Source organism: Salvelinus namaycush, chromosome 24, assembly GCF_016432855.1.
Source record: "Salvelinus namaycush isolate Seneca chromosome 24, SaNama_1.0, whole genome shotgun sequence".
NCBI classification, from domain to species: Eukaryota; Metazoa; Chordata; class Actinopteri; order Salmoniformes; family Salmonidae; genus Salvelinus; species Salvelinus namaycush.
In genome coordinates, this window is record NC_052330.1 from 33,391,352 (window position 1) to 33,416,217 (window position 24,866).

General features: G+C 44.0%; 1 protein-coding gene across 1 annotated transcript in view; it reads right to left on the reverse strand.

The window, feature by feature from the left end:
• The window catches only part of LOC120019189 (neurexin-3b), a 520,460-nt gene extending 496,343 nt beyond the window's left edge, over positions 1-24,117 (reverse strand). Inside the window, exons 1-3 of the mRNA XM_038962500.1 lie at positions 24,016-24,117; positions 1,111-1,359; positions 628-817 (exon numbers count right to left, since the gene is read on the reverse strand). Of these exons, the coding sequence (XP_038818428.1) occupies positions 628-817; positions 1,111-1,359; positions 24,016-24,117 (541 nt within the window). The remainder of the gene's footprint in view (positions 1-627; positions 818-1,110; positions 1,360-24,015) is intronic.
• Between the last annotated feature and the right edge of the window lie 749 nt (positions 24,118-24,866).

Below are 24,866 nucleotides of genomic sequence, written 5' to 3' on the forward strand. Positions count from 1 at the left end.
AGAGGACTCTTCTCCAGGTTCATCTCTCTGTAGGTGATGGCTCTGTGGGGTCTGTTTGTGTTTGTGAACAGAGCCCCAGGAGCAGCTTGCTTAGGGGGCTCTTCTCCAGGTTCATCTCTCTGTAGGTGATGGCTCTGTGGGGTGTGTTTGTGTTTGTGAACAGAGCCCCAGGAGCAGCTTGCTTAGGGGACTCTTCTCCAGGTTCATCTCTCTGTAGGTGATGGCTCTGTGGGGTGTGTTTGTGTTTGTGAACAGAGCCCCAGGAGCAGCTTGCTTAGGGAACTCTTCTCCAGGTTCATCTCTCTGTAGGTGATGGCTTTGTTAGGGAAGGTTGTTATCTCTGTTTCTCTCTCACTCTCTCTGGCTGCTATGTGGTGAATCCATTCTGTTGTGGAGATCAAGGCAACAACATTCAAACCTCTTTACTCTACTATAATTTTCCTCTCTACACCTCTGTGTTCTGTCCTGTTTGTCCAACCTTTACCAGGTCAGAGGACACACAGGATAAGCACACTGGAGGAAATAGAATCAGCAAATTGAATCGAAAAAGGTTTTGTTTTATCATCCTCGTGATTAATGTCTTACCACTTCTTCCTCCTCCCACCCCTCCTCTTCCTCCCTCCTCACCTGATCGTCCGTCCCGTTGTATATCCACATGGTGCCAGGCTCCGTCGTTGACCTTGCTCTGTGTGGCTTTGACCTTGATGGTTCCCGAGCCCATGTCCAACAGCAGGTACAGCCCTCCATCTAGCAGCTCCACAGCGAAGAAGTCCACCTTGTTGTTCTTCTTCCCTGCCGCGTCCCGACGGTCCTGGGCCTGGAAATAAACACTCTTTAGGTGCTGACAGAAAATAAACTGTAGGCCACAAATCAATGACCAATGTTTCAACTAAATAGCTTTTATCAGGGGGAATATCTCACCCACAGCAGACTTAAACTTCAGTGCATTCAACCAAGGCAGGTTAATCAACCACATATCACAACCATTGCAAGTGAAACCTTCAAAATAGCTGCAACATGCAAAATTGGTACTAATATCATAAAAAAAACAAGTGTGAGTTTGAGTGAAAGAAAGACAAGTACAACAGGTAAGCTGTGCTGTTTGTATACCTTGCCATGGGTGAAGAGGATGAGTCCGTTAGGTTCGGAGGTCCTGAAATCGAAGGAGATGGAGCCGACCCTCTTGGTATTCCACTTGGGCAGGCTGAGGTAGGAATCAGGGCTCTCAAAGTTGATTGGGTCCAGGGTGGGTACGTTCTCACACTTAAACACCACTTCCCCCTGGAGCTTCATCTTGGGGTCTACGATGCGAGCCAGACGGGAGAGCTCCAGACGGATGTCATTATTCTTATAGACCACCTGGAGGAGAGAGAGAGAGAGAGAGAGAGAGAGAGAGAGAGAGAGAGAGAGAGAGAGAGAGAGAGAGAGAGAGAGAGAGAGAGAGAGAGAGAGAGAGAGAGAGAGAGAGAGAGAGAGAGAGAGAGAGAGAGAGGTTAATAATAAGGCAAATGAGAGCCTAAGAGATGAAAGAGAGGAGAGAACAAAAGAAACACTACGCCGACACCTTGAAGAGAAGAGTGAGAGGAACGGTCATTGTTCCACACGATAATGTTTAAATATGTTTTGAGACGATAGTTTATTTTCTAATTCAGTATATAGAATATCATATTGGTTTTTCTATAATATGTTGATCATGTTTTGAAGGCTTGAGAAAAACATATGAATCCAATATCCCTTGTTGTTTCCTATTTGAACTGTAATCTGTCCATATGCAGGAAGATCACATGCTGACATACTGTATGATTCAACACCTGCCTACAGCACAGGAGGCTGGTGGAACTTTAATTGGGGAGTACGGGCTAGTACTAGTGGCTGGAGCGGAATTAATGGAATGGTATCAAACACATGGTTTCCATTCCATTTTCTCCGTTCCGGACATTATTGCGAGCCGTTCTCCCTTCAGCAGCCTCCACTGGACGACACTGGGGTAGTATGATCTATGGATTACTAGGACAGTCATGCAGAGTACTGGTGCTATGAGACAAACTGCATTCCAAATGAAACCTTATTCAATACATACTGCATGACTTTTATTCCTGTCACGCCCTGGCCTTAGTTATCTTTGTTTTCTTTATTATTTTAGTTAGGTCAGGGTGTGACATGGGGGAATGTTTGTGTGTTTTTTGTCTAGTCTAGGGTGTGTGTATTGTCTAGGGGGTTTCGTAGAGTTCATGGGGTTGTGTTCAGTGTAGGTGTTTATGTAAGTCTATGGTTGCCTGGATTGGTTCTCAATTAGAGAGTCTATCGTTGTCTCAGATTGAGAGCCATATTTAGGCAGCCATAGGCATTAGGTAGGTTGTGGGTAATTGTCTATGTCTTGACGTTAGTTGCTTGTGTCTGCACTTTTGTTTTGTAGCTTCACGGTCGTTTGTTGTTTTGTCTAGTTTGTATTTAGTGTTCGTTTCATCTTCAAATAAAAGAAGATGTATTTATATCACGCTGCGCCTTGGTCCTCTCATTCACCTAACGACGATCGTGACAATTCCCTACATAGTGCTCGACTTTTATTCCCTACATAGTTCACAGCTTTTATTCCCTACATAGTTCACAGCTTTTATTCCCTACATAGTTCGCAGCTTTTATTCCCTACATAGTTCACAACTTTTATTCCCTACATAGTGCTCGACTTTTATTCCCTACATAGTGCTCGACTTTTATTCCCTACATAGTGCACGACTTTTATTCCCTACATAGTTCACAACTTTTATTCCCTACATAGTGCTCGACTTTTATTCCCTACATAGTGCTCGACTTTTATTCCCTACATAGTGCACGACTTTTATTCCCTACATAGTGCACGACTTTTATTCCCTACATAGTGCACGACTTTTATTCCCTACATAGTGCACGACTTTTATTCCCTACATAGTGCATGACTTTTATTCCCTACAACACAAGTGACAGAAAACAGAGTGGCTGAGTCCAAAGAGGTGGAAAATTATAGTCTCTCTCTCTCTCTCTCTCTCTCGTGTGCATGGTGAACAGAAGCAGTAGTATTTGAGAATGCAGCTGCAGGTCTGGATTACAGATAATCCTGGAAGATTTGACAGTAAATCAACACAGGTGCACAGAGACTGTGACAGAGAGAGAGACAGAGAGAGAGAGAGAGAGAGAGAGAGAGAGAGACGATATATATATAGAGATAATAAGTAGAGAAAGAGAGAGTCAAAACAGTGAGAAAGGGAAAGAGAGTACAGTGACCCAGCAAGAGGAGAGTAGCCACAGAGAGACGAAGGGAGAGAGATGAGAGAATAACTACAGAGAGACACAGAGAGAGATGAGAGAATAACTACAGAGAGACACAGAGAGAGAGAGAATAACTACAGAGAGACACAGAGAGAGATGAGAGCATAACTACAGAGAGACACAGAGAGAGAAAGAGAGAGATGAGAGAATAACTACAGAGACACAGAGAGAGATGAGAGATGAGAGATGAGAGAATAACTACAGAGAGACACAGAGAGAGATGAGAGAATAACTACAGAGACACAGAGAGAGAGAGAGATGCTAGTTGTGAGAAGAAAGGAAATAAGATGAGAGAAAATGGTGGCATACAGAGAGAGACAGAGGGAAGTGGAGAGGAGAGGATTAGTGTCCATGTACTGTATACCAGGTGACTGTGTGTCACTAGGGAGCCGGTGAGCTAAATGTTTGTGTAATACTCAACATCTGTACCCACGTCTAACCACCAGTCTACCTACTGTAGGCACCTTGAACTGAACCCGTTTCTCTATCTGACTGATCTGGTAGCATACAATCAGACCTCTCTGAATGAGACACTACCCTCTGTATTCCTCATCGACTACCTGTACACTTCAATAATGCAAGGTGACTGACGCTGGACCAAAGTCTGAAGTGATTGATGATGAGAAACTGAATGGCAGGGGAGTCATTCCATGTCATTTCAGCAAGCCATGAGACCCAAGCAATTCGCTACACCTGCAATAACAGCTAAACAGGTGTATGTGACCAATACGTTTGATTTGATTTGACCATCACATATTGTTCTGGAGTTGTTTTTGTAGTTAGAAACAGGTAAAAAACAAAAACTGGTAAAAAGAAATGCATTATTTTATTGAATGTTATTTTTCTCTCTGAGAAATTAAGGTAATTGATTGCACCAAGATTGGCCATTTTAATTTATAGGATTCAAATAATATTAAAATAAATGTAGTGGCCAAAATCTGATTTGGACCAAACGTCTTCCTACCAATGAGTAAAACATGACAAATCCAACGAAATGGGCAAAATCCACACACAGCTTGAATTGTGAGGATGACCACACAATTTACTTTCATAATGAGACACATCTATTGGTTTTCTCCCCAAAGTTGCAAAGGAAATGTTAATTAACACAAGAGACCATCCCGAACGGGTAAAATACTGTGGTGGTATAGCAGGAACAGGGGCATCTAGTGGTAGGAACAGGGGCATCTAGTGGTCAAAACTTGCACTTTCACACTACTTTAAAAAAAAGTCACTTAAGAACAAATTCTTATTTACAATGACAGCCGACTCCAGCCAAAATCAAAACAACACTGGGCCAATTGTGCACCGCCCTATGGGACTACCAATCAAGGCCAGATGTGATGCAGCCTGGATTTGAACCAGGGACTGCAGTGATGCCTCTCGCACTGAGATGCAGTGGTTTAGACTGTTGCGCCACTTTTGAGTCAGCTTTATGGTGACTAGTGCAAGCAACTTCAAAGACAAATTTCTCTGTACATGGGGGGAAAAAAACACCAGATTCAAAGAGAATACATTACATAGTATGGAGAAGCAATACTCCAAGCCACAGATTCATATTACTTGTCAGACATAGAGTACTGACACTGCATACTGGTTGTTGAGGTGGGATTGGTATGGGGTGTGGGGGGGTCTGTGTTCCGTGGGTGGCTTTTGACATTTTAGGGGGGGGTATTCATCATATCTTACTCATTGGTAGGAATATGTTAATTCAAATCGGATGTTGGGTAATATATTTTTTGAATATTACCTGAATCCTATAAATGAAAATAGCCAATTTGGGTGCAATTTATTAGCTTAATTTCTCAGAGATCAAATTATATTTCAACACCAAGTTTCAGGACTGCTAATGGTAACTACATCAGAACATTCTGAGACGATGGGGTGTCAAATCCTCTTTCTTGTACTTTTTGAGGTAGAACGAACCAGGGGTGTTTCTCTTGAGATGAACCAGACTAGACTTCTGTAGTATCACCTTGCCTTCTATCTATTCCTACCTCCCTCCCACCTTGTCTGACAGTGAGAAGAGGCCCTTCAGGGGTCCAGGGGCCTGTACACCACCATCTCTTTCCCTCGTTATTCAAGGACACACTAATACACCACAATCAATCTTTATGTATAGTAATAACTACAGACAGATAGATCTGCTTCTGGTTATGAATGGGACGGCCACTCCATCCTGCTCTGTTGATCATTAACCCAATGGTGATAATTAATACACTGCCTCTCCTACGTTGCGTCCCAAATATCACCCTATGCCCTATATAGTGCATTAATTTTTCCAAGAGCCCTATGGAGTCTGGTCAAAAGTAGTGCACTATGAAGTGAATAGAGTGCCATTTGGAATGCAAACCTTGCATCCCTCATCTTCCACTTTGATACGGTCAGAGGTTTATTATGCTATCCAACAGCCATCCTTGAAGTCTCTTAGACACGCTGGGGCCATTTATAATGCAAGCACAGGCTTCTCTTCCTCTGCCATATCTCCTCCTCCATCTGTCCTTCTCCTCCTCCATCTCTCATCCATCTCTCCTTCGCTTCCATCTCTCCTTGTTCACCTCCATCTCTCCTCCTCCATTCCTCCTCTTTCTCCTCCATTCCTCCTCCTCCTCCTCTTCCTCCGTCTCCTCCCTGAGATGGCATATTGATCCGTGCTGGGAGCAGACACACAGACTAATCTACTTTAGATCAATGCTCTCTTTCCTCTCCAACCCCATCCACAGTGCCTCTCCTTCCCCTCCAACCCCATCCACAGTGCCTCTCCTTCCCCTCCAACCCCATCCACAGTGCCTCTCCTTCCCCTCCAACCCCATCCACAGTGCCTCTCCTTCCCCTCCAACCCCATCCACAGTGCCTCTCCTTCCCCTCCAACCCCATCCACAGTGCCTCTCCTTCACCTCCAACCCCATCCACAGTGCCTCTCTTTCCTCTCTAACCCCATCCACAGTGCCTCTCCTTCCCCTCCAACCCCATCCACAGTGCATCTCTTTCCTCTCTAACCCCATCCACAGTGCCTCTCTTTCCTCTCTAACCCCATCCACAGTGCCTATTTTCCTCTCTCCCTGGCTGCCTTCATCTTTCTCTCCCTCCCTTTTGCCCACTCAACCTGTCTCCCTTCCTCCTTCCTTACCTCCATGTCTCTCCTCCATACCCTCCTCTCCACCTGTCTCCCTCCATGCCTCTCTCACACCCACCCACCCCTCCCTCCCTCCCTCCCACCCTCCCTCACTCCCTCCCTCCCTCTCTCCTTCCTTCCCTCCCTCCTTGCCACCCTCCCTCATTTCCTCCCTCCCTCCTTGTCACCCTCCCTCATTTCCTCCCTCCCTCCTTCCCTCTCTCTCTCCTTCCCTCCGTGCCTCCTTTCCTCTAGCCCCACCTCCATCCCTCCCTCTACGCCTGTCTCCCTCCATCTCTTCCTCCACACCTGTCTCCCTCTACACCTCTCTCCCTCCGTCCCTCCCTCTACACCTGTCTCCCTCCATCCCTCCCTCTACGCCTCTCTCCCTCCATCCCTTCCTCTACGCCTCTCTCCCTCCATCCCTTCCTCCACACCTGTCTCCCTCCATCCCTCCCTCTACGCCTCTCTCCCTCAATCTATCCCTCTACGCCTCTCTCCCTCCATCTATCCCTCTACACCTGTCTCCCTCCATCCCTCCCTCTACACCTGTCTCCCTCCATCCCTCCCTCTACGCCTCTCTCCCTCCATCTATCCCTCTACGCCTCTCTCCCTCCATCTATCCCTCCACACCTGTCTCCCTCCATCCCTCCCTCTACGCCTCTCTCCCTCCATCTATCCCTCTACACCTGTCTCCCTCCATCCCTCCCTCTACGCCTCTCTCCCTCCATCCCTGCCTCTACGCCTCTCTCCCTCCATGCCTCCCTCTACGCCTCTCTCCCTCCATCCATCCCTCTACACCTCTCTCCCTCCATCCCTGCCTCTACGCCTCTCTCCCTCCATGCCTCCCTCTACGCCTCTCTCCCTCCATCCCTGCCTCTACGCCTCTCTCCCTCCATACTCCCTACCACTCTCCTTCCTTCCTTCCCTCCCTCCTCACTCCCTCTGATTTAGCTGTGGTATTAATAAGGGAGGTGTGATACCACATGAGTAAAGAGGCCAGTTCCAATAGCCACACACACACACACACACACACACACACACACACACACACACACACACACACACACACACACACACACACACACACACACACACACACACACACACACACACACACACACAACACTGTAATGTAGTTAGAGGACTCAACAGCCTCTCCCTAGAGAGCCTTGAGAGTAATGTTTAAACAAGAGTAGATCGATGCTACAATGAGCCTGTGTGTAAATATGATTTAAAATTGGACGAGAGGAGGGATTAGGGATTTGAAATGAAGTGGTTTGATCCAGATAAATGTGATATAATAAACATTATTGAAAATCTTTATTCATATTCCTGGGTGGAGATGGTGGAATTGAGTGGTGTTGTGTGTACAAATAGGGATATCATTAAGATGAATACGTGAGCAATAGCTCACCTAGGTGGAGGCTGGAGGGATTTGATGCTGTAACAGTAAGTTATACTGGCACTAGAAAGACAAAGGCCACATATCTAAACCATGTACATTGTATGGATGTGTGGGGCTTTCATTGTAGAGAGACAGGGGCCACATTGTTGTGTGTCTGTTTACTGCAGAGCTGCTGGGTGTATCCTCAGGGGTCATACGCAATGCAAAGGTCAGGGGTTAGAGGTCAGAGGAGTATCCCTGCGTGCCTCTGAGCAAACGTGTGCTGTGTGTGATTTATATATATTTTTTAAACTGAAATGAGCAGAGACTGGTTTGGTTAAATATAGAACACGGCTGATGACGACTTTGAGGATGATGTGGGCAGTACGTTCCTCCCAAATGCCAAATGTTGGTCTCTCGCTCACTCACTCCCTCCCTGCTTCCCTCCCTCCCTTAGTCCTTCCCTAATCCCCCTTCCTCCCCTCCGTCCACAATCTGGATGACAGTAGCAGCCACAACAGCCTCTCAGAGCAGAGCTACTACACCAGCTGACTGTTTAGGACCCTGGCCTGCTTGTCTTGGCGCTGGTGCCCTGTGGACGCCAGGGGACATGGCTGCCACCGCTACCGCCTCGCTGCCCACTGGCTCACGTCACATGACTGCTGGCCCACATGGCTGCACACGAGGAGTGATGCTGCTATCGTCCCTATGCCTAGTGGGTGTGGAGGGTGCAGAGAATAGAGGAGGACTACAGTAGCATTCTCTTTTACTTCCAGTGAGGGAGAGAGAGGGAGGGAGATAGTCAGGGAGGGAGAGAGAGAAAGAGAGAGAGAGGAGTCCAACCCCTCCTCCTTCTGCCCCACTCCATCCCTTCATCCTCTCATTCTGGCCCTCCCCCCTCCCACCTCCTCTTTGGCCTTCCTCCCACTTCCTCCATCCCTCCTCCTCCCTCTGTTCCATGAGAAAAGCATTGGAAGAGAGAGGCAGTGATGAAGCGTGATCCAACCATCCAGTGGGCCCAAATGAACTGAGTCATCCCTCATCAGCTGTGTACAGAGGAGGAGAGGGAGGGGGACATAAAGATGGACAGATAAAGAGAGAGAGAGAGAGAGAAAGGGATAGAGGCAGTGTGCTGGCAGGCAGAGATCATCAGCCCAGACAGAGCCACAGCAGGGTGAACATGGTTGTAAGGGATAGACCCAGCAGACAGTCAGTCAGTCAAGCCAGGCTGGACATGCAACACAATGCAGTCCATCGTGGATCGCATGCTGTGGATGCGTCCTAAATCGCACCCTATTCCATATGGGCCTCTGGTCAAAAGTAGTGCACTAAATAAGGACTAAGGTACAATTTGGGATACAGCCTATGACTCTCCACTCCACCAGTCACATGGTGATTGATAATAATGCTGGAGAGGCAACCACTCTGTACACAGATTTACACTGCTGATACAGATGCTGAAAACATGGAGGGAGGTTAGCTGTTAGTGTTGGAAGACAATCATAAATGTCCCCATAAGGCAATCATATTATTACTATATTGTCTCAATGATGAACTCTCATCTACTGAACACATTCACCTTGGGGTTACTCTGACTGTAGGTATAGCTATGTCTCTGGGTGTCATTAGAAAGCAGGGGGGACCGGGGGACCGGGGGACCGGTTCTCTGGGTGTCATTATAAAGCAGGGGGGACAGGGGGACCGGGGGACCGGGTGAACAGGTCTCTGGGTGTCATTAGAAAGCAGGGGGGACCGGGAGATCGGGGGAACGGGTCTCTGGGTGTCATTAGAAAGCAGGGGGGACCGGGGGGAATGTGTAAACTACAAGATACAGCAGTTACAGAGACACTACATTTAAACAACACAAATACATTTTTACAATCCCTAAAACACTTGCAAAACTCAGTGAATTCATCCCTCATCAGCCTTCTAAACTGCCCTGTTGGCACCAAAGATTCAAGATGAAATGAGGTTTTGTAAATTATTCCAAACATGGGGGGGGGGGGGGCGTTGACACTCCAGCACTTTGGATTTGAAATGATATCATGACTATGAGGTTAAAGTGCAGACGGTCAGCTTTGATTTGAGGGTATTTTCATCCATATGGGGTGAACCGTTTATATGGGGTGAACCGTTTATATGGGGTGAACCGTTTATATGGGGTGAACCCTTTATATGGGGTGAACCCTTTATATGGGGTGAACCGTTTATATGGGGTGAACCGTTTATATGGGGTGAACCGTTTATATGGGGTGAACCGTTTATATGGGGTGAACCGTTTATATGGAGTGAACCGTTACAGCACTTTTTGTACATAGTTTTAGGGGACAAAAAATGAACTTATATGTGTATTAAAGTAGTCAAAAGTGTAGTATTTAGTCCCATATTCCTAACATCCTCCTGCCGAGTGGCACAGCAGTCTAAGGTACTGCATCTCAGTGCTAGAGATGTCACTACAGACCCTGGTTCAATCCCAGGCTGTATCACAACCAGCCGTGATTGGAAGTCCCATTGGGCGGCGCACAATTGGCCAACTGTCGTCCGGTTTAGGGGAGTGTTTGGCCGGGGTAGGCCGTCATTGTAAAATAAGAACTTGTTCTTAACTGACTTGCCTAGTTAAATAAATATAAATTAAATAATCAAGCTTGTGACTCAACAAACTTGTTGGATGCATTTCCTGTTGGTTTTGGTTGTGTTTCAGATTATTTGGGCCCAATGAAAATGAACGGTAAATAATATATTGTGCTGGAGTACAGAGACAAAAAATATAGATATTGTCTATAAGAGGAACAGGATGCCATGTTGGATGCACCCTTAGTCTTCCTTCTGATGAGAGATTGTCATTGTCATCCTCTCTTTCAACAGTAAATAGCTGTCCTTTGAAATATGAGCGTTTATGATAATGAGAATTTAATCACAACAGTTGCAGGTTTATTGAAGGTGTGGAGAATGATAGTTTAAAGATTCCCCAAGAAAGATAAACAATTATGAAGATTTCAAGCTAATTTCAGCCCTTGTGTAATGGTCAGAGAAAATTAACTGTAGATGATCCTTACTTTGTCAACCTTACTTTGCTACTTGACGGATTTTACTTTTTAAATACCGTTTATATTTTTAGTTTTTCCCTCACTCAACTTTTTCAATCCGGACGCTTTATCTGGACATGGTTCGTCAGGACTTCCAACAGCCGAAGCTAAGTAGTAACATTAACATGATGCCTTCTAATTGCAGTCGCTGTAATCATAATATACAGGAGAACGAGTGCCTTACGGCGAGGATATCTGTGCTTCAAGCCCAGCTTCAGACGCAATCGTTAGGCAAGGGTAATTTCAGTGTAGGAAAGGATGAAACAGCGTCTGTGCCACCAGTAAGTTCAGATAGTAACGATAGTATAAATCCCCTCGCACGGTCCCCGCAGCCGGACAACTTTCTCATGGCTTCTGGAGGGAAATGCTGTAGGAATGCTCAAAGGGTGTCGCTCATTCAGCCGACAGAAACTTTCAACCGGTTTTCCCCAATAAGCAACGGGTCGGAGTCTGAGGCCGAGCCTTCTCTGGTCTCTACTCCTCCCGTTACGAGGTCTGAGACGCCGAAGCTTCCCACCATTAGCTCTGACAAATTGAAAACCCTAGTCATTGTCAACTCCATTACCCGCAGTATTAGACTTAAAACGAATCATCCAGCGATCATACACTGTTTACCAGGGGGCAGGGCTACCGACTTTAAGGCTAATATAAAGATGGTGCTGGCTAAGGCTAAATCTGGCGAGTGTAGAGAATATAGGGATATTGTTATCCACGTTGGCACCAATGATGTTAGGGTGAAACAGTCAGAGTTCACCAAGCGCAACATAGCTTCAGCGTGTAAATCAGCTAGAAAGATGTGTCGGCATCGAGTAATTGTCTCTGGCCCCCTCCCAGTTAGGGGGAGTGATGAGCTCTACAGCAAAGTCTCACAACTCAATCGTTGGTTGAAAACTGTTTTCTGCCCCTTCCAAAAGATAGAATTTGTAGATAATTGGCCGTCTTTCTGGGACTCACCCACAAACAGGACCAAGCCTGACCTGCTGAGGAGTGACGGACTCCATCCTAGCTGGAGGGGTGCTGTCATCTTATCTACCAACATAGACAGGGCTCTAACTCCTCTAGCTCCACAATGAAATAGGGTGCAGGCCAGGCAGCAGGCTGTTAGCCAGCCTGCCAGCTTAGTGGAGTCTGCCACTAGCACAGTCAGTGTAGTCAGCTCAGCTATCTCCATTGAGACTGTGTCTGTGCCTCAACCTAGGTTGGGCATAACTAAACATGGCGGTGTTCGCTTCAGCAATCTCACTAGGATAAAGACCTCCTCCATTCCTGTTATTATTGAAAGAGATCGTGATACCTCACATCTCAAAATAGGGCTACTTAATGTTTGATCCCTGACTTCAAAGGCAATTATAGTCAATGAACTTATCACTGATCATAATCTTGATGTGATTGGCCTGACTGAAACATGGCTTAAGCCTGATGAATTTACTGTGTTAAATGAGGCCTCACCCCCTGGTTACACTATTGACCATATTCCCTGTGCATCCCGCAAAGGCGGAGGTGTTGCTAACATTTACGATAGCAAATTTCAATCTACAAAAAATAAAATACGTTTTCGTCTTTTGAGCTTCTAGTCATGAAATCTATGCAGCCTACTCAATCACTTTTTATAGCTACTGTTTACAGGCCTCCTGGGCCATATAGAGCATTCCTCACTGAGTTCCCTGAATTCCTATCGGACCTTGTAGTCACAGCAGATAATATTCAAATTTTTGGTGATTTTACTATTCACATGGAAAAGTCCACAGACCCACTCCAAAAGGCTTTCGGAGCCATCATCGACTCAGTGAGGTTTGTCCAACATGTCTCTGGACCTACTCACTGTCACAGTCATACTCTGGACCTAGTTTTGTCCCATGGAATAAATGTGGTGGATCTTAATGTTTTTCCTCATAATCCTGGACTTTTGGACCACCATTTTATTACGTTTGCAATCGCAACAAATAATCTAATCAGACCCCAACCAAGGAGGATCAAAAGTCGTGCAATAAATTATCAGACAACCCAAAGATTCCTTGATGCCCTTCCAGACTCCCTCTGCCTACCCAAGGACGTCAGAGGACAAAAATCAGTGAACCACCTAACTGAGGAACTAAATTTAACCTTGCGCAATACCCTAGATGCAGTGGCACCACTAAAACTAAAAACATTTGCCATAAGAAACTAGCTCCCTGGTATACAGAAAATACCCGAGCTTTGAAGCAAGCTTCCAGAAAATTGGAACGGAAATGGCGCCACACCAAACTGGAAGTCTTCCGACTAGCTTGGAAAGACAGTACCGTGCAGTATCGAAGAGCCCTCACTGCTGCTCGATCATCCTATTTTTCCAACTTAATTGAGGAAAATAAGAATAATCCAAAATGTCTTTTTGATACTGTCGCAAAGCTAACTAAAAAGCAACATTCCTCAAGAGAGGATGGCTTTCACCTAAGCAGTAATAAATTCATGAACTTCTTTGAGGAAAAGATCATGATCATTAGAAAGCAAATTATGGACTCCTCTTTAAATCTGCATATTCCTCCAAAGCTCAGTTGTCCTAAGTCTGCACAACTCTGCCAGGACCTAGGATCAAGAGAGACACTCAAGTGTTTTAGTACTATATCTCTTGACACAATGATGAAAATAATCATGGCCTCTAAACCTTCAAGCTGCATCCTGGACCCTATTCCAACTAAACTACTGAAAGAGCTGCTTCCTGTGCTTGGCCCTCCTATGTTGAACATAATAAACGGCTCTGTATCCACCGGATGTGTACCAAACTCACTAAAAGTGGCAGTAATAAAGCCTCTCTTGAAAAAGCCAAACCTTGACCCAGAATATATAAGAAACTATCGGCCTATATCGAATCTTCCATTCCTCTCAATTTTTTGTGAAAAAGCTGTTGCGCAGCAACTAACTGCCTTCCTGAAGACAACCAATGTATACGAAATGCTTCAGTCTGGTTTTAGACCCCATCATAGCACTGGGACTGCACTTGTGAAGGTGGTATATGAACTTTTAATGGCGTCAGACCGAGGCTCTGCATCTGTCCTCGTGCTCCTAGACCTTAGTGCTGCTTTTGATACCATCGGTCACCACATTCTTTTGGAGAGATTGGAAACCCAAATTGGTCTACACGGACAAGTTCTGGCCTGGTTTAGATCGTATCTGTCGGAAAGATATCAGTTTGTCTCTGTGAATGGTTTGTCCAAATCAACTGTAAATTTCGGTGTTCCTCAAGGTTCCGTTTTAGGACCACTATTGTTTTCACTATATATTTTACCTCTTGGGGATGTCATTCGAAAACATAATGTTAACTTTCACTGCTATGCGGATGACACACAGCTGTACATTTCAATGAAACATGGTGAAGCCCCAAAATTGCCCTCGCTAGAAGCCTGTGTTTCAGACATAAGGAAGTGGATGGCTGCAAACATTCTACTTTTAAACTCGGACAAAACAGAGATGCTTGTTCTAGGTCCCAAGAACAAAGAGATCTTCTGTTGAATCTGACAATTAATCTTGATGGTTGTACAGTCGTCTCAAATAAAACTGTGAAGGACCTCGGCGTTACTCTTGACCCTGATCTCTCTTTTGACGAACATATCAAGACTGTTTCAAGGACAGCTTTTTTCCATCTACGTAACATTGCAAAAATCAGAAACTTTCTGTCCAAAAATGATGCATTTATTATTTAGTCCATGCTTTTGTTACTTCTAGGTTAGACTACTGCAATGCTCTACTTTCCGGCTACCCGGATAAAGCACTAAATACACTTCAGTTAGTGCTAAACACGGCTGCTAGAATCCTGACTAGAACCCAAAAATGTGATCATATTACTCCAGTGCTAGCCTCCCTACACTGGCTTCCTGTTAAGGCAAGGGATGATTTCAAGGTTTTACTGCTAACCTACAAAGCATTACATGGGCTTGCTCCTACCTGTCTTTCCGATTTGGTCCTGCCGTACATACCTACACGTACGCTACGGTCACAAGACGCAGGCCTCCTAATTGTCCCTAGAATTTCTAAGCAAACAGCTGGAGGCAGGGCTTTCTCCTATAGAGCTCCATTTTTATGGAATGATCTGCCTACCCATGTGAGAGACGTAGACTCGGTCTCAACTTTTAAGTCTTTATTAAAGACTCATCTCTTCAGTAGGTCCTATGATTGAGTGTAGTCTGGCCCAGGAGTGTGAAGGTGAACGGAAAGGCTCTGGAGCAACGAACCGCCCTTGCTGTCTCTGCCTGGCTGGTTCCCCTCTCTCCACTGGGATTCTCTACCTCTAACCCTAATACAGGGGCTGAGTCACTGGCTTAATGGTGCTCTTCCACATCCATTCCCTAGGAGGGGTGTGTCACTTGAGTGGGTTGAGTCACTGACGTGATCTTCCTGTCTGGGTTGGCGCCCCCATTTGGGTTGTGCCGTGGCGGAGATCTTTATGGGGTATACTCGGCATGGTAAGTTGGTGATTGAAGATATCCCTCTAGTGGTGTGGGGGCTGTGCTTTGGCAAAGTGGGTGGGGTTATATCCTGCCTGTTTGGCCCTGTCCGGGGGTATCATCGGATGGGGCCACAGTGTCTCCTGACCCCTCCTGTCTCAGCCTCCAGTATTACGCTGCAGTAGTTTATGTGTCGGGGGGCTAGGGTCAGTCTGTTATATCTGGAGTACTTCTCCTGTCTTATCCGGTGTCATGACGTTGCCTGTTTAGGTACATAAAGCCCATTCCCTCTCCCTGCCACTCCCTGCCTCCCCCTTTCCTCCTTCAACCCATGCTGTGATCACAGAGAGACGTCGTAATATCCTGAGAATCTCCTCATGGCCAAACAGTATTAGAGAGAGGGTAAACTTTCATGACAAAGAGGTTTCTTCCACCTCACAGAACTTGAGGTACGAACAGATTTCATGTTCCGGAAAAAGTATAAAAGATCGGTGAAGAGTCCAGCTATTAACATGTCCGTTTGTCCCAATGTGGGAAACTCATGGGAGAAGGGGTGGCTACATTACCATACCGCTGTTTATATAATAACCTCAGATATGAGGTTTACATCTGTTTGTTGTATAAAATGAATGAGTGAGTATGATACTGTTTGTATAATTGTGTAATATGATTTTGGACTGTTTAACCTCTCTGGGATATAGGGGGTGCTGTTTCGACTTTGCGAAAATTGATCTCCAAATTAAACTGCCTAGTACTCAATTCTTGCTCGTACAATATGCATATTATTGTTATTATTGGATAGAAAACACTCTCTAGTTTCTATAACCGTTGTAATTATGTCTCTGAGTGAAACAGAACTCATTCTACAGCACTTTTCCTGCCAGGGAGTGAGATTTCAGAAATCTTGGCCCCTGCTCCCAGGTCAGTTCATAAGTCCCTGTGAATGCTATGATGCTACAAACACTGCCTACGCCTTCCTCTAGATGTCAGTAAGCGGGGAGATTTTGAATGGAGTGGATTGCGCAATCCGGGCTCTATAAATAGACCCTGGAGCGGAAAGAACGTCCTTTTCAACAGTGCGCTCGACGCAGAGTGGTCGTCGGACTGGCCTCCTTCCAAGTTTTGGTTTAGCCACTTATATATCGCCGGTCATGTTTTTATTCGTTATAGGTGTTAAAGACATCATAAGGTAGTTAATTTAAACCGTTTTATAGCAATTTATATCCGTTTAGTGCGATTTTGAGGCATTTCTTTGTGACGTACTTTGAAGAGCCGGTCACGTTTCCAGTACATGCCGAACGTTAGTGGCCATTTCGACAGGACGAGGACATCTTTCGACCAAAAGACGATTAGACCGGAGAAAGGATACATTGCCCAAGATTCTGATTGAAGATCAGCTCATAGTAAGAACTATTTTTGATGATAAATCGTTATTCTGTTGAAAAATGTCAAACGCATAAGCCGCCATTTTGTTTTGTGTAGCTTCGCTTGGCGAACCCTGTATTGCACAGTAAGGATAATTTTAGAAATGTAATTCAGCGATTGCATTAACTTCTTGCAACTATAGGGGGTGCTGTTCCGCATTAGCATATTTTGGTCTCCAAATTAAACGGCCTATTGCTCAATTCTTGATCGTACAATATGCATATCCTTACTAATATTGGATTAGTAAACACTGTCTAGTTTCTAAAACCGTTTTAATTATGTCTGTGGGTGACCCAGAACTCCCTCTACAGCAAAAATCCTGACATGACTTGCGAAGGTCTGAGAATTATCCTCTGATCTGGGTTCAGTTTTAAAGCCTGTGTATATCCTATGGCTGGAATTGAACTGCACCCGCCTTCCCCTGGATGTCAGTAACCAATGAGAAGTGGAATGGTCTGTCTGCGTAGCTGTCCGAGGTTATAAAGCCGGATGGAACGAGAGTACCTTTCTTTGTCTCGTTCGTCATGGCGCCTGGCAAGAAGTCAGGATGAAATTTTGGAACGCTCAGTTATCGACCAGAGATGTATCCGTCTGTAATTTAATTAAATATAGGTGTTAGAAACATCATAACGATGTTATTTGAAACCGATTTATATCAGTTTATGCGAGTATAGTGCTATTTTTCTGAATTTCCTTTGTATCTAGTTTGAGGATTTGGACATGTGTGTGCGACATAGCTAATGGTAGCAGCTAGTTCCAAAGGTGAAGAGGACGTTTTACAACAAAGCAACTATTCTTTTGAAGTAAAGACACATTGCCCAAGATACTGATGGAAGCTCGTCCAAAAGTAGGAACTATTTATGATGTTATTATGTATTTATGTGGAAAAATGTCATAGTGTTTGCGCGCCACTTTTGCAGGCACTGGTCTGGCTGCAACGCACACTATATGTCTAGTAACGTTAATTTTAAAAATCTAACATAGCGATTGCATTAAGAACTAATTTATCTTTCGATTGTTGTCCAACTTATATTTTTTAGTCAAGTTTATGAATAGTATTTTTATAAGAATAGGCGCTAATCCAAAATGGCGCCGGCCAGAATACATGCAATGTTTGTAGTGATTACATAGTATAACCACGATTTGTGCTGCTAAATATGCACATTTTCGAACAAAAGCTATATGCATTGTGTAATATGATGTTACAGGTCTGTCATCTGATGAAGTATATCAAGGTTAGTCAAATTATATATCTTTTGTTGGGTTGTTACGATCGCTAACATTTACAGCTGGTAAATGCGGTTGTGATTCTGGCTATTGTGGTACGCTCATATAATGCTATATTGTGTTTTCGCTGTAAAACACTTAGAAAATCTGAAATATTCTCTGGATTCACAAGATCTGTGTCTTTCGATTGCTGTAGGCTGTCTATTTTTCTGAAGTGTTTTAGGATGATTCTTTTGGTAATTGACGTCGGTCTCAGTAATTATTCCGGCTGCTTCCAACGCTATTTCAGATTGCAGCTGCAATGTAGAACTGTGATTCTACCTGAAATATGCACTTTTTTCTAACAAAAACTATCCTATACCATGAATATGTTATCAGACTGTCATCTGAAGAGGTTTTTTCTTGGTTAGTGGCTATCAATATCTTAGTTTAGCCGAATTGGTGATAGCACCTGAAGTAGTAAGAAACTGATGGAGTTAGAAAAGTGGTGTATTTTGCTAACGTGTTTAGCTAATAGATTTACATATTGTGTCTTCCCTGTAAAACATTTTAAAAAACAGAAATGATGGGGTTATTCACAAGATCTGTATCTTTCATCTGGTGTCTTGGACTTGTGATTTAATGATATTTAGATGCTACTATTTAATTGTGACGCTATGCTAGCTATGCTACTCAGTGGGGGGGGAGTGGGGGGTGATCCCGGATCCGGGTTGGTGACTCGTTAAAGGTTAAGAACTAATTTGTCTTTCGATTGCTGTCCACCCTATATTTTTTAGTAAAGTTTACGATTAGTTATTCATTACGCCAGATCACTGTCCAAAATGGCGCCCGACATTTTCAGGCTAGTTTTGCTAGTATTGTCATTGTATAACCACGTTTTTTTGTGGCTAAATATGCACATTTTCGAACAAACTCTATATGTATGTTGTAATATGATGTTACAGGAGTGTCATCGGAAGAATTCTGAGAAGGTTAGTGAAAAAATTAATATATTTTGGCGATGATTACGTTATCGCTCTCTTTGGCTTGAATCAATGCTCGGGTAACGTTTGCACATGTGGTATGCTAATATAACGATTTATTGTGTTTTCGCTGTAAAACACTTAGAACATCTGAAATATTGTCTGAATTCACAAGATCTGTGTCTTTCCATTGCTGTGAGCTGTGTATTTTTAAGAAATGTTTTATGATTAGTAATTAGGTAATACACGTTGCTCGCTGTATTTATTCTAGTCGAGTTGTGATGGTGGGTGCAATTGTAAACTATGATTTCTACCTGAAATATGCACATTTTTCTAACAAAACCTATCCTATACAATAAATATGTTATCAGACTGTCATCTGATGAGGTTTTTTCTTGGTTAGTGGCTATCAATATCTTTATTTGGCCGAATTGGTGATAGCTACTGGTGGAGAGAAAAAATGGTGGACAAAGAAAAATGGTGTCTTTTGCTAACGTGGTTAGCTAATAGATTTACATATTTTGTCTTCCCTGTAAAACATTTAAAAAATCTGAAATGGTGGCTTTATTCACAAGATCTGTATCTTTCATTTGGTGTCTTGGACTTGTGATTTAATGATATTTACATTTTTACATGCTACTATTTAATTGTGACGCGATGCTAATCAGTGAGGGGGGGGTTGGGGGTGCTTGTCAGTTGGGACGCTAGCGTCCCAACTATCCCAGAGAAGTTAATGAAGAAAAATACAAATCCCTTTTGATTTGAACTAAATCCAAGGACCGCCCCTGAGCCCAGTTAGGGTCAGACATCCTGGGACAGCCCCTTTCTGCTATCCGAATAAAAGCCCTACTCTGAGAAATTATCAATAGACCATGTTTTCCTCCATAGGAGGAGAACGAAGGTTAAGTACCATTGCTGAATCTTTAACCATACCACGTGGTTAAACTCTTAGACGAATAAGAACAAGTCTTTGATATTGACTACTAGTCTGCAGCTAGGAATTCGGTATCATTGAACGCGAAGAAAGACAACCGCCGAAACATCCATTCTATAACGAATGTCACTCTGAACTATCCACCATAACCAGGACAGAGACAGAAGGAACTCCAACAGAAACGAACTTTTCTCCAGCGGTGAAGACGACACACCGAGCGTAAATATATATATATTGATTGCAATTGTTCCCGAATGAGTGAGCGTTCATGTGTAAGGATTAGCATGTCAATTGTTATAATTATGGACTCTGTAGTGACTTCTTAGTCGAACGCAATTTTCCCTTTGTCTAACACGCCGCCATGCCGGTTCAGCCCACTAGGGCATATTTCTCCCATCATTTCATGTAACCATTTTAAATTTGTTTGTTTGTTTATGCATTTCTGTGAATTACTTAGTTTGTTTATGCATTTCTGTGAATTACTTAGTTAGTAATAAATAAATGATTTAAGACAATTGATGTATGGATGACTCATAGTGAAGACTGCGTTCGTGCAGATAACCAACAATTTACGACGTTTGGAATGAGACTAACGTGAGGTAAAAATAAATAAATCATTAATCAGAAGACTATTGATCAGATTTGAAAATATTTGAAAGGTTATATTGGGAAATTATAATTTTGTAATCTGACTACTTTCCCTGGTGCCCTCGAATTCATAGTTAATTAGTTACGTTATTAACTAGTTGATTGCGTAATAACTAATTACAGGAATCTTTGATATAAACTATAAGTCTTCAATTTAATGATAGCAAAGACACGACACCGGTGTCCTGTGTGAATTTAAGTATGCTCTCTCTAATTCTCTCTTTCTCTCTCTCGGAGGACCTGAGCCCTAGGACCATGCCTCAGGACTACCTGGCATGATGACTCCTTGCTGTCCCCAGTCCACCTGGCCGTGCTGCTGCTCCAGTTTCAATTGTTCTGCCTGTGGCTATGGAACCCTGACCTGTTCACCGGACGTGCTACCTGTCCCAGACCTGCTGTTTTCAACTCTCTAGAGACAGCAGGAGCGGTAGAGATACTCTTAATGATCGGCTATGAAAAGCCAACTGACATTTACTCCTGAGATGCTGACTTGTTGCACCCTCGACAACTACTGTGATTATTATTATTTAACCCTGCTGGTCATTTATGACCATTTGAACATCTTGGCCATGTTCTGTTATAATCTCCACCCGGCACAGCCAGAAGAGGACTGGCTACCCCTCATAGCCTGGTTCCCCTCTAGGTTTCTTCCTAGGTGTTGGCCTTTCTAGGGAGTTTTTCCTAGCCACCGTGCTTCTACACCTGCATTGCTTGCTGTTTGGGGTTTTAGGCTGGGTTTCTATACAGCACTTTGAGATATCAGCTGATGTAAGAAGGGCTATATAAATACATTTGATTTGATTTGATCACCAACACTTCACAATAATGTAGTGCCATGGTGAGTTTAGAATGAATAATGGCCAATAAAATAAGAAGAGGAAGGCATACCATCTAAAACCTAAAATGCCTGGAAATGTAAAATGGACATTTTATTAATTTGGAGGTGGAAGAAGTGCACACCTGTTTACGCGAGGTGCTGGCTAGCGGAGTAGAACACCTGTTTACGAGTGGTGCTGGCTAGCGGAGTAGAACACCTGTCTACGCGAGGTGCTGGCTAGCGGAGTAGAACACATGTTTACGAGTGGTGCTGGCTAGCGGAGTAGAACACCTGTTTACGAGTGGTGCTGGCTAGCGGAGTAGAACACCTGTTTACGAGAGGTGCTGGCTAGCGGAGTAGAACACCTGTTTACGAGAGGTGCTGGCTAGCGGATTAGAACACCTGTTTACGCGAGGTGCTGGCTAGCGGAGTAGAACACCTGTTTACGCGAGGTGCTGGCTAGCGGAGTAGAACACCTGTTTACGAGTTGTGCTGGCTAGCGGAGTAGAACACCTGTTTACGCGAGGTGCTGGCTAGCGGAGTAGAACACCTGTTTACGCGAGGTGCTGGCTAGCGGAGTAGAACACCTGTTTACGCGAGGTGCTGGCTAGCGGAGTAGAACACCTGTTTACGCGAGCTGCTGGCTAGCGGAGTAGAACACCTGTTTACGCGAGGTGCTGGCTAGCGGAGTAGAACACCTGTTTACGAGTTGTGCTGGCTAGCAGAGTAGAACACCTGTTTACGCGAGGTGCTGGCTAGCGGAGTAGAACACCTGTTTACGCGAGGTGCTGGCTAGCGGAGTAGAACACCTGTTTACGCGAGGTGCTGGCTAGCGGAGTAGAACACCTGTTTACGCGAGGTGCTGGCTAGCGGAGTAGAACACCTGTTTACGCGAGGTGCTGGCTAGCGGAGTAGAACACCTGTTTACACGAGGTGCTGGCTAGCGGAGTAGAACACCTGTTTACGCGAGGTGCTGGCTAGCAGAGTAGAACACCTGAAAGCAAGTCCGAGCCAGCCATGATTACTGACATCTGTGTGTCATTTCAAACTGTATAAACTAGTGACCTGCAGTGCTTGTCATTATATCCTGATGAAGACCGCTTGACTGTCCAAACGTTGGTTATTCATCTATTGGATCTGAGCTCCTACAGTGAGCTCTCCTTTTCTTTTTCAAACATTACATACATTTTACCAGACACTCTTATACAGAGTGACTAACAGGTAGTGCATCCATCTTAAGGTGAGACTAGGTGAAACAACCACAAGTTCATTGTAGTACATTCTAAAGTTAATTTCAGTACATTGTAAAGTACTTTCTAATGTTAATTTTAGTACATTCTAAAGTACATTTTAGTACATTCTAAATCACATTTTATTACATTCTAAAGTACATTTCAGTACATTGATGTACATTCTAAAGTACATTGAATTACTGTAACGTTCGTTCTCCTCCTCGTCTGAGGAGGAGCAAGGATCGGACCAATATGCAGCGAGGTATGAAGACATAATGATTTATTTAAAGAAAGACGAACACGAAAAAACTCTTAACAAACTACAAAACAATAAACGACGTAAACAGACCTGAACATGAGAACTTACAGACAACGAAGAACGCACGGACAGGAACAAACTCACAAACGAAACAGTCCCGTGTGGCACAAACACTGACACAGGAACAATCACCCACAAACAAACAGTGAGAACAGCCTACCTAAATATGGTTCTCAATCAGAGGACACTTAAAACACCTGCCCCTGATTGAGAACCATATCAGGCTAATTGAAAAGAACCCAACATAGAAACACATAACATAGAATGCCCACCCAGCTCACGTCCTGACCATACTAAACAAAGACAAAATAAAGGAAATAAGGTCAGGAACGTGACAATTACATTCTAAAGTACATTTTACTACATTTTTTATATATATTTAAAATATCCTAGAACAACAACAATATGTTGTGTCCTATCACACCAAAATTCCCTTTCTTGGTAGTGAGCACTAGGACTGGTGTATAGTAATCCACTGCTTTACTACAGTCAAGTTGAGACTGCAAATGACATATGACAGTAAGGTATTCGGGGCCATTTTCTAACACACAACTAACTGCTGTGAATGTTGTAAATTAGATTAAGCTGAGAAATATTGAATGGCTGCTGAGCACTTCCCCGGTCTGCCAGCTCAGCAGCTTTCATTGATAATGCAATTTCGTTTCACATTGCTGCTGCTGCTGCTGCTGCTTAGCGGAGGACAACCTTGCTGATTTTACATATGTAATTCAACCGCTCTGACTAGCTTAGTGGATGTGGATGCTGTCTGTGTGTGTATGTGTGTGGGAGGGATGGGGGGGGGGGGTGTATGTGTGTGTGTGTTTGCATGTGTGTTTGTGTGTTTGCATGTGTGTGTGTGTGTGTGTGTGTGTGTGTGTGTGTGTGTGTGTGTGTGTGTGTGTGTGTGTGTGTGTGTGTTTGCATTTGTGTGTGTGTGTTTGCATTTGTGTGTGTGTGTGTGTGTGTGTGTGTGTGTGTGTGTGTGTGTGTGTGTGTGTGTGTGTGTGTGTGTGTGTGTGTGTGTGTGTGAATGTGTGTGTGTGTGTGTGTATGTGTTTGCATTTGTGTGTGTGCGTGTTTGCATTTGTGTGTGTGTGTGTGTGTGTGTGTACCTTCAATTCCTCCTAACCTAAACCTACCTCTTTCAGACAGCCCATGAAATTGTTGCTGACAGGAGAACCAGGTAGGTCAGCTGTACTAGGACTCCCACCAACGTAGAAGAAGTCATCAGACCCCAGCATGGTGTAGTCTTCCTGGGTATAGCCTGTTGTGGTGAGGATCCCATCCACAGAGATGGTCACCTGTTATAGGGTAACACATACCAAAGCCAAGGCATTAGACGCTGAGGTGGAACTCTCTGTTCAGTATGTATAGGATACACACACCTCTCTCCTTGGTCTGCTATGACCTAATGGACTATATCTATGTATTTTACTCCTGACTGAGATCACCTGGGCTAGTAGCTAGTTCCTAGTAGATAGTAACTAGTAGCTACAGTGGCTTCATAAGGTATTCATACCACTTGACTTATTCCAGATTTGTTTTGTGTTTACAGCCTGAATTCAAAATGAATGAAATATATTTATTTTCTCTCCCATTTACACACAACTACCCATACTGACAAAATAGAAAACATGTTTTGAGAAATGTTTGCAAATTTATTGAAAATGAAAAACATAAATATTACGTTTACTGAAGTATTCACACGCCTGAGTCAATACTTTGTAGAAGCACCTTACAGTTGTGAGTCTTTCTGGGTAAGACTCTAAGAGCTTTCCACACCTGGATTGTGCAACATTGGCCCATAATTTGTTTCAACATTTTTCAAGCTCTGTCAAATTGGTTGCTGGTCATTTCTAGACAACCGTTTGCAGGTCTTGCCATAGATTTTCATGTAGATTTAAGTCAAAACTATAACTCAGCCACTAAGGAACATTCACTGTCTTCTTGGTAAGCAACTCCAGTGTAGATTTGGCCTTGTGTTTTAGGT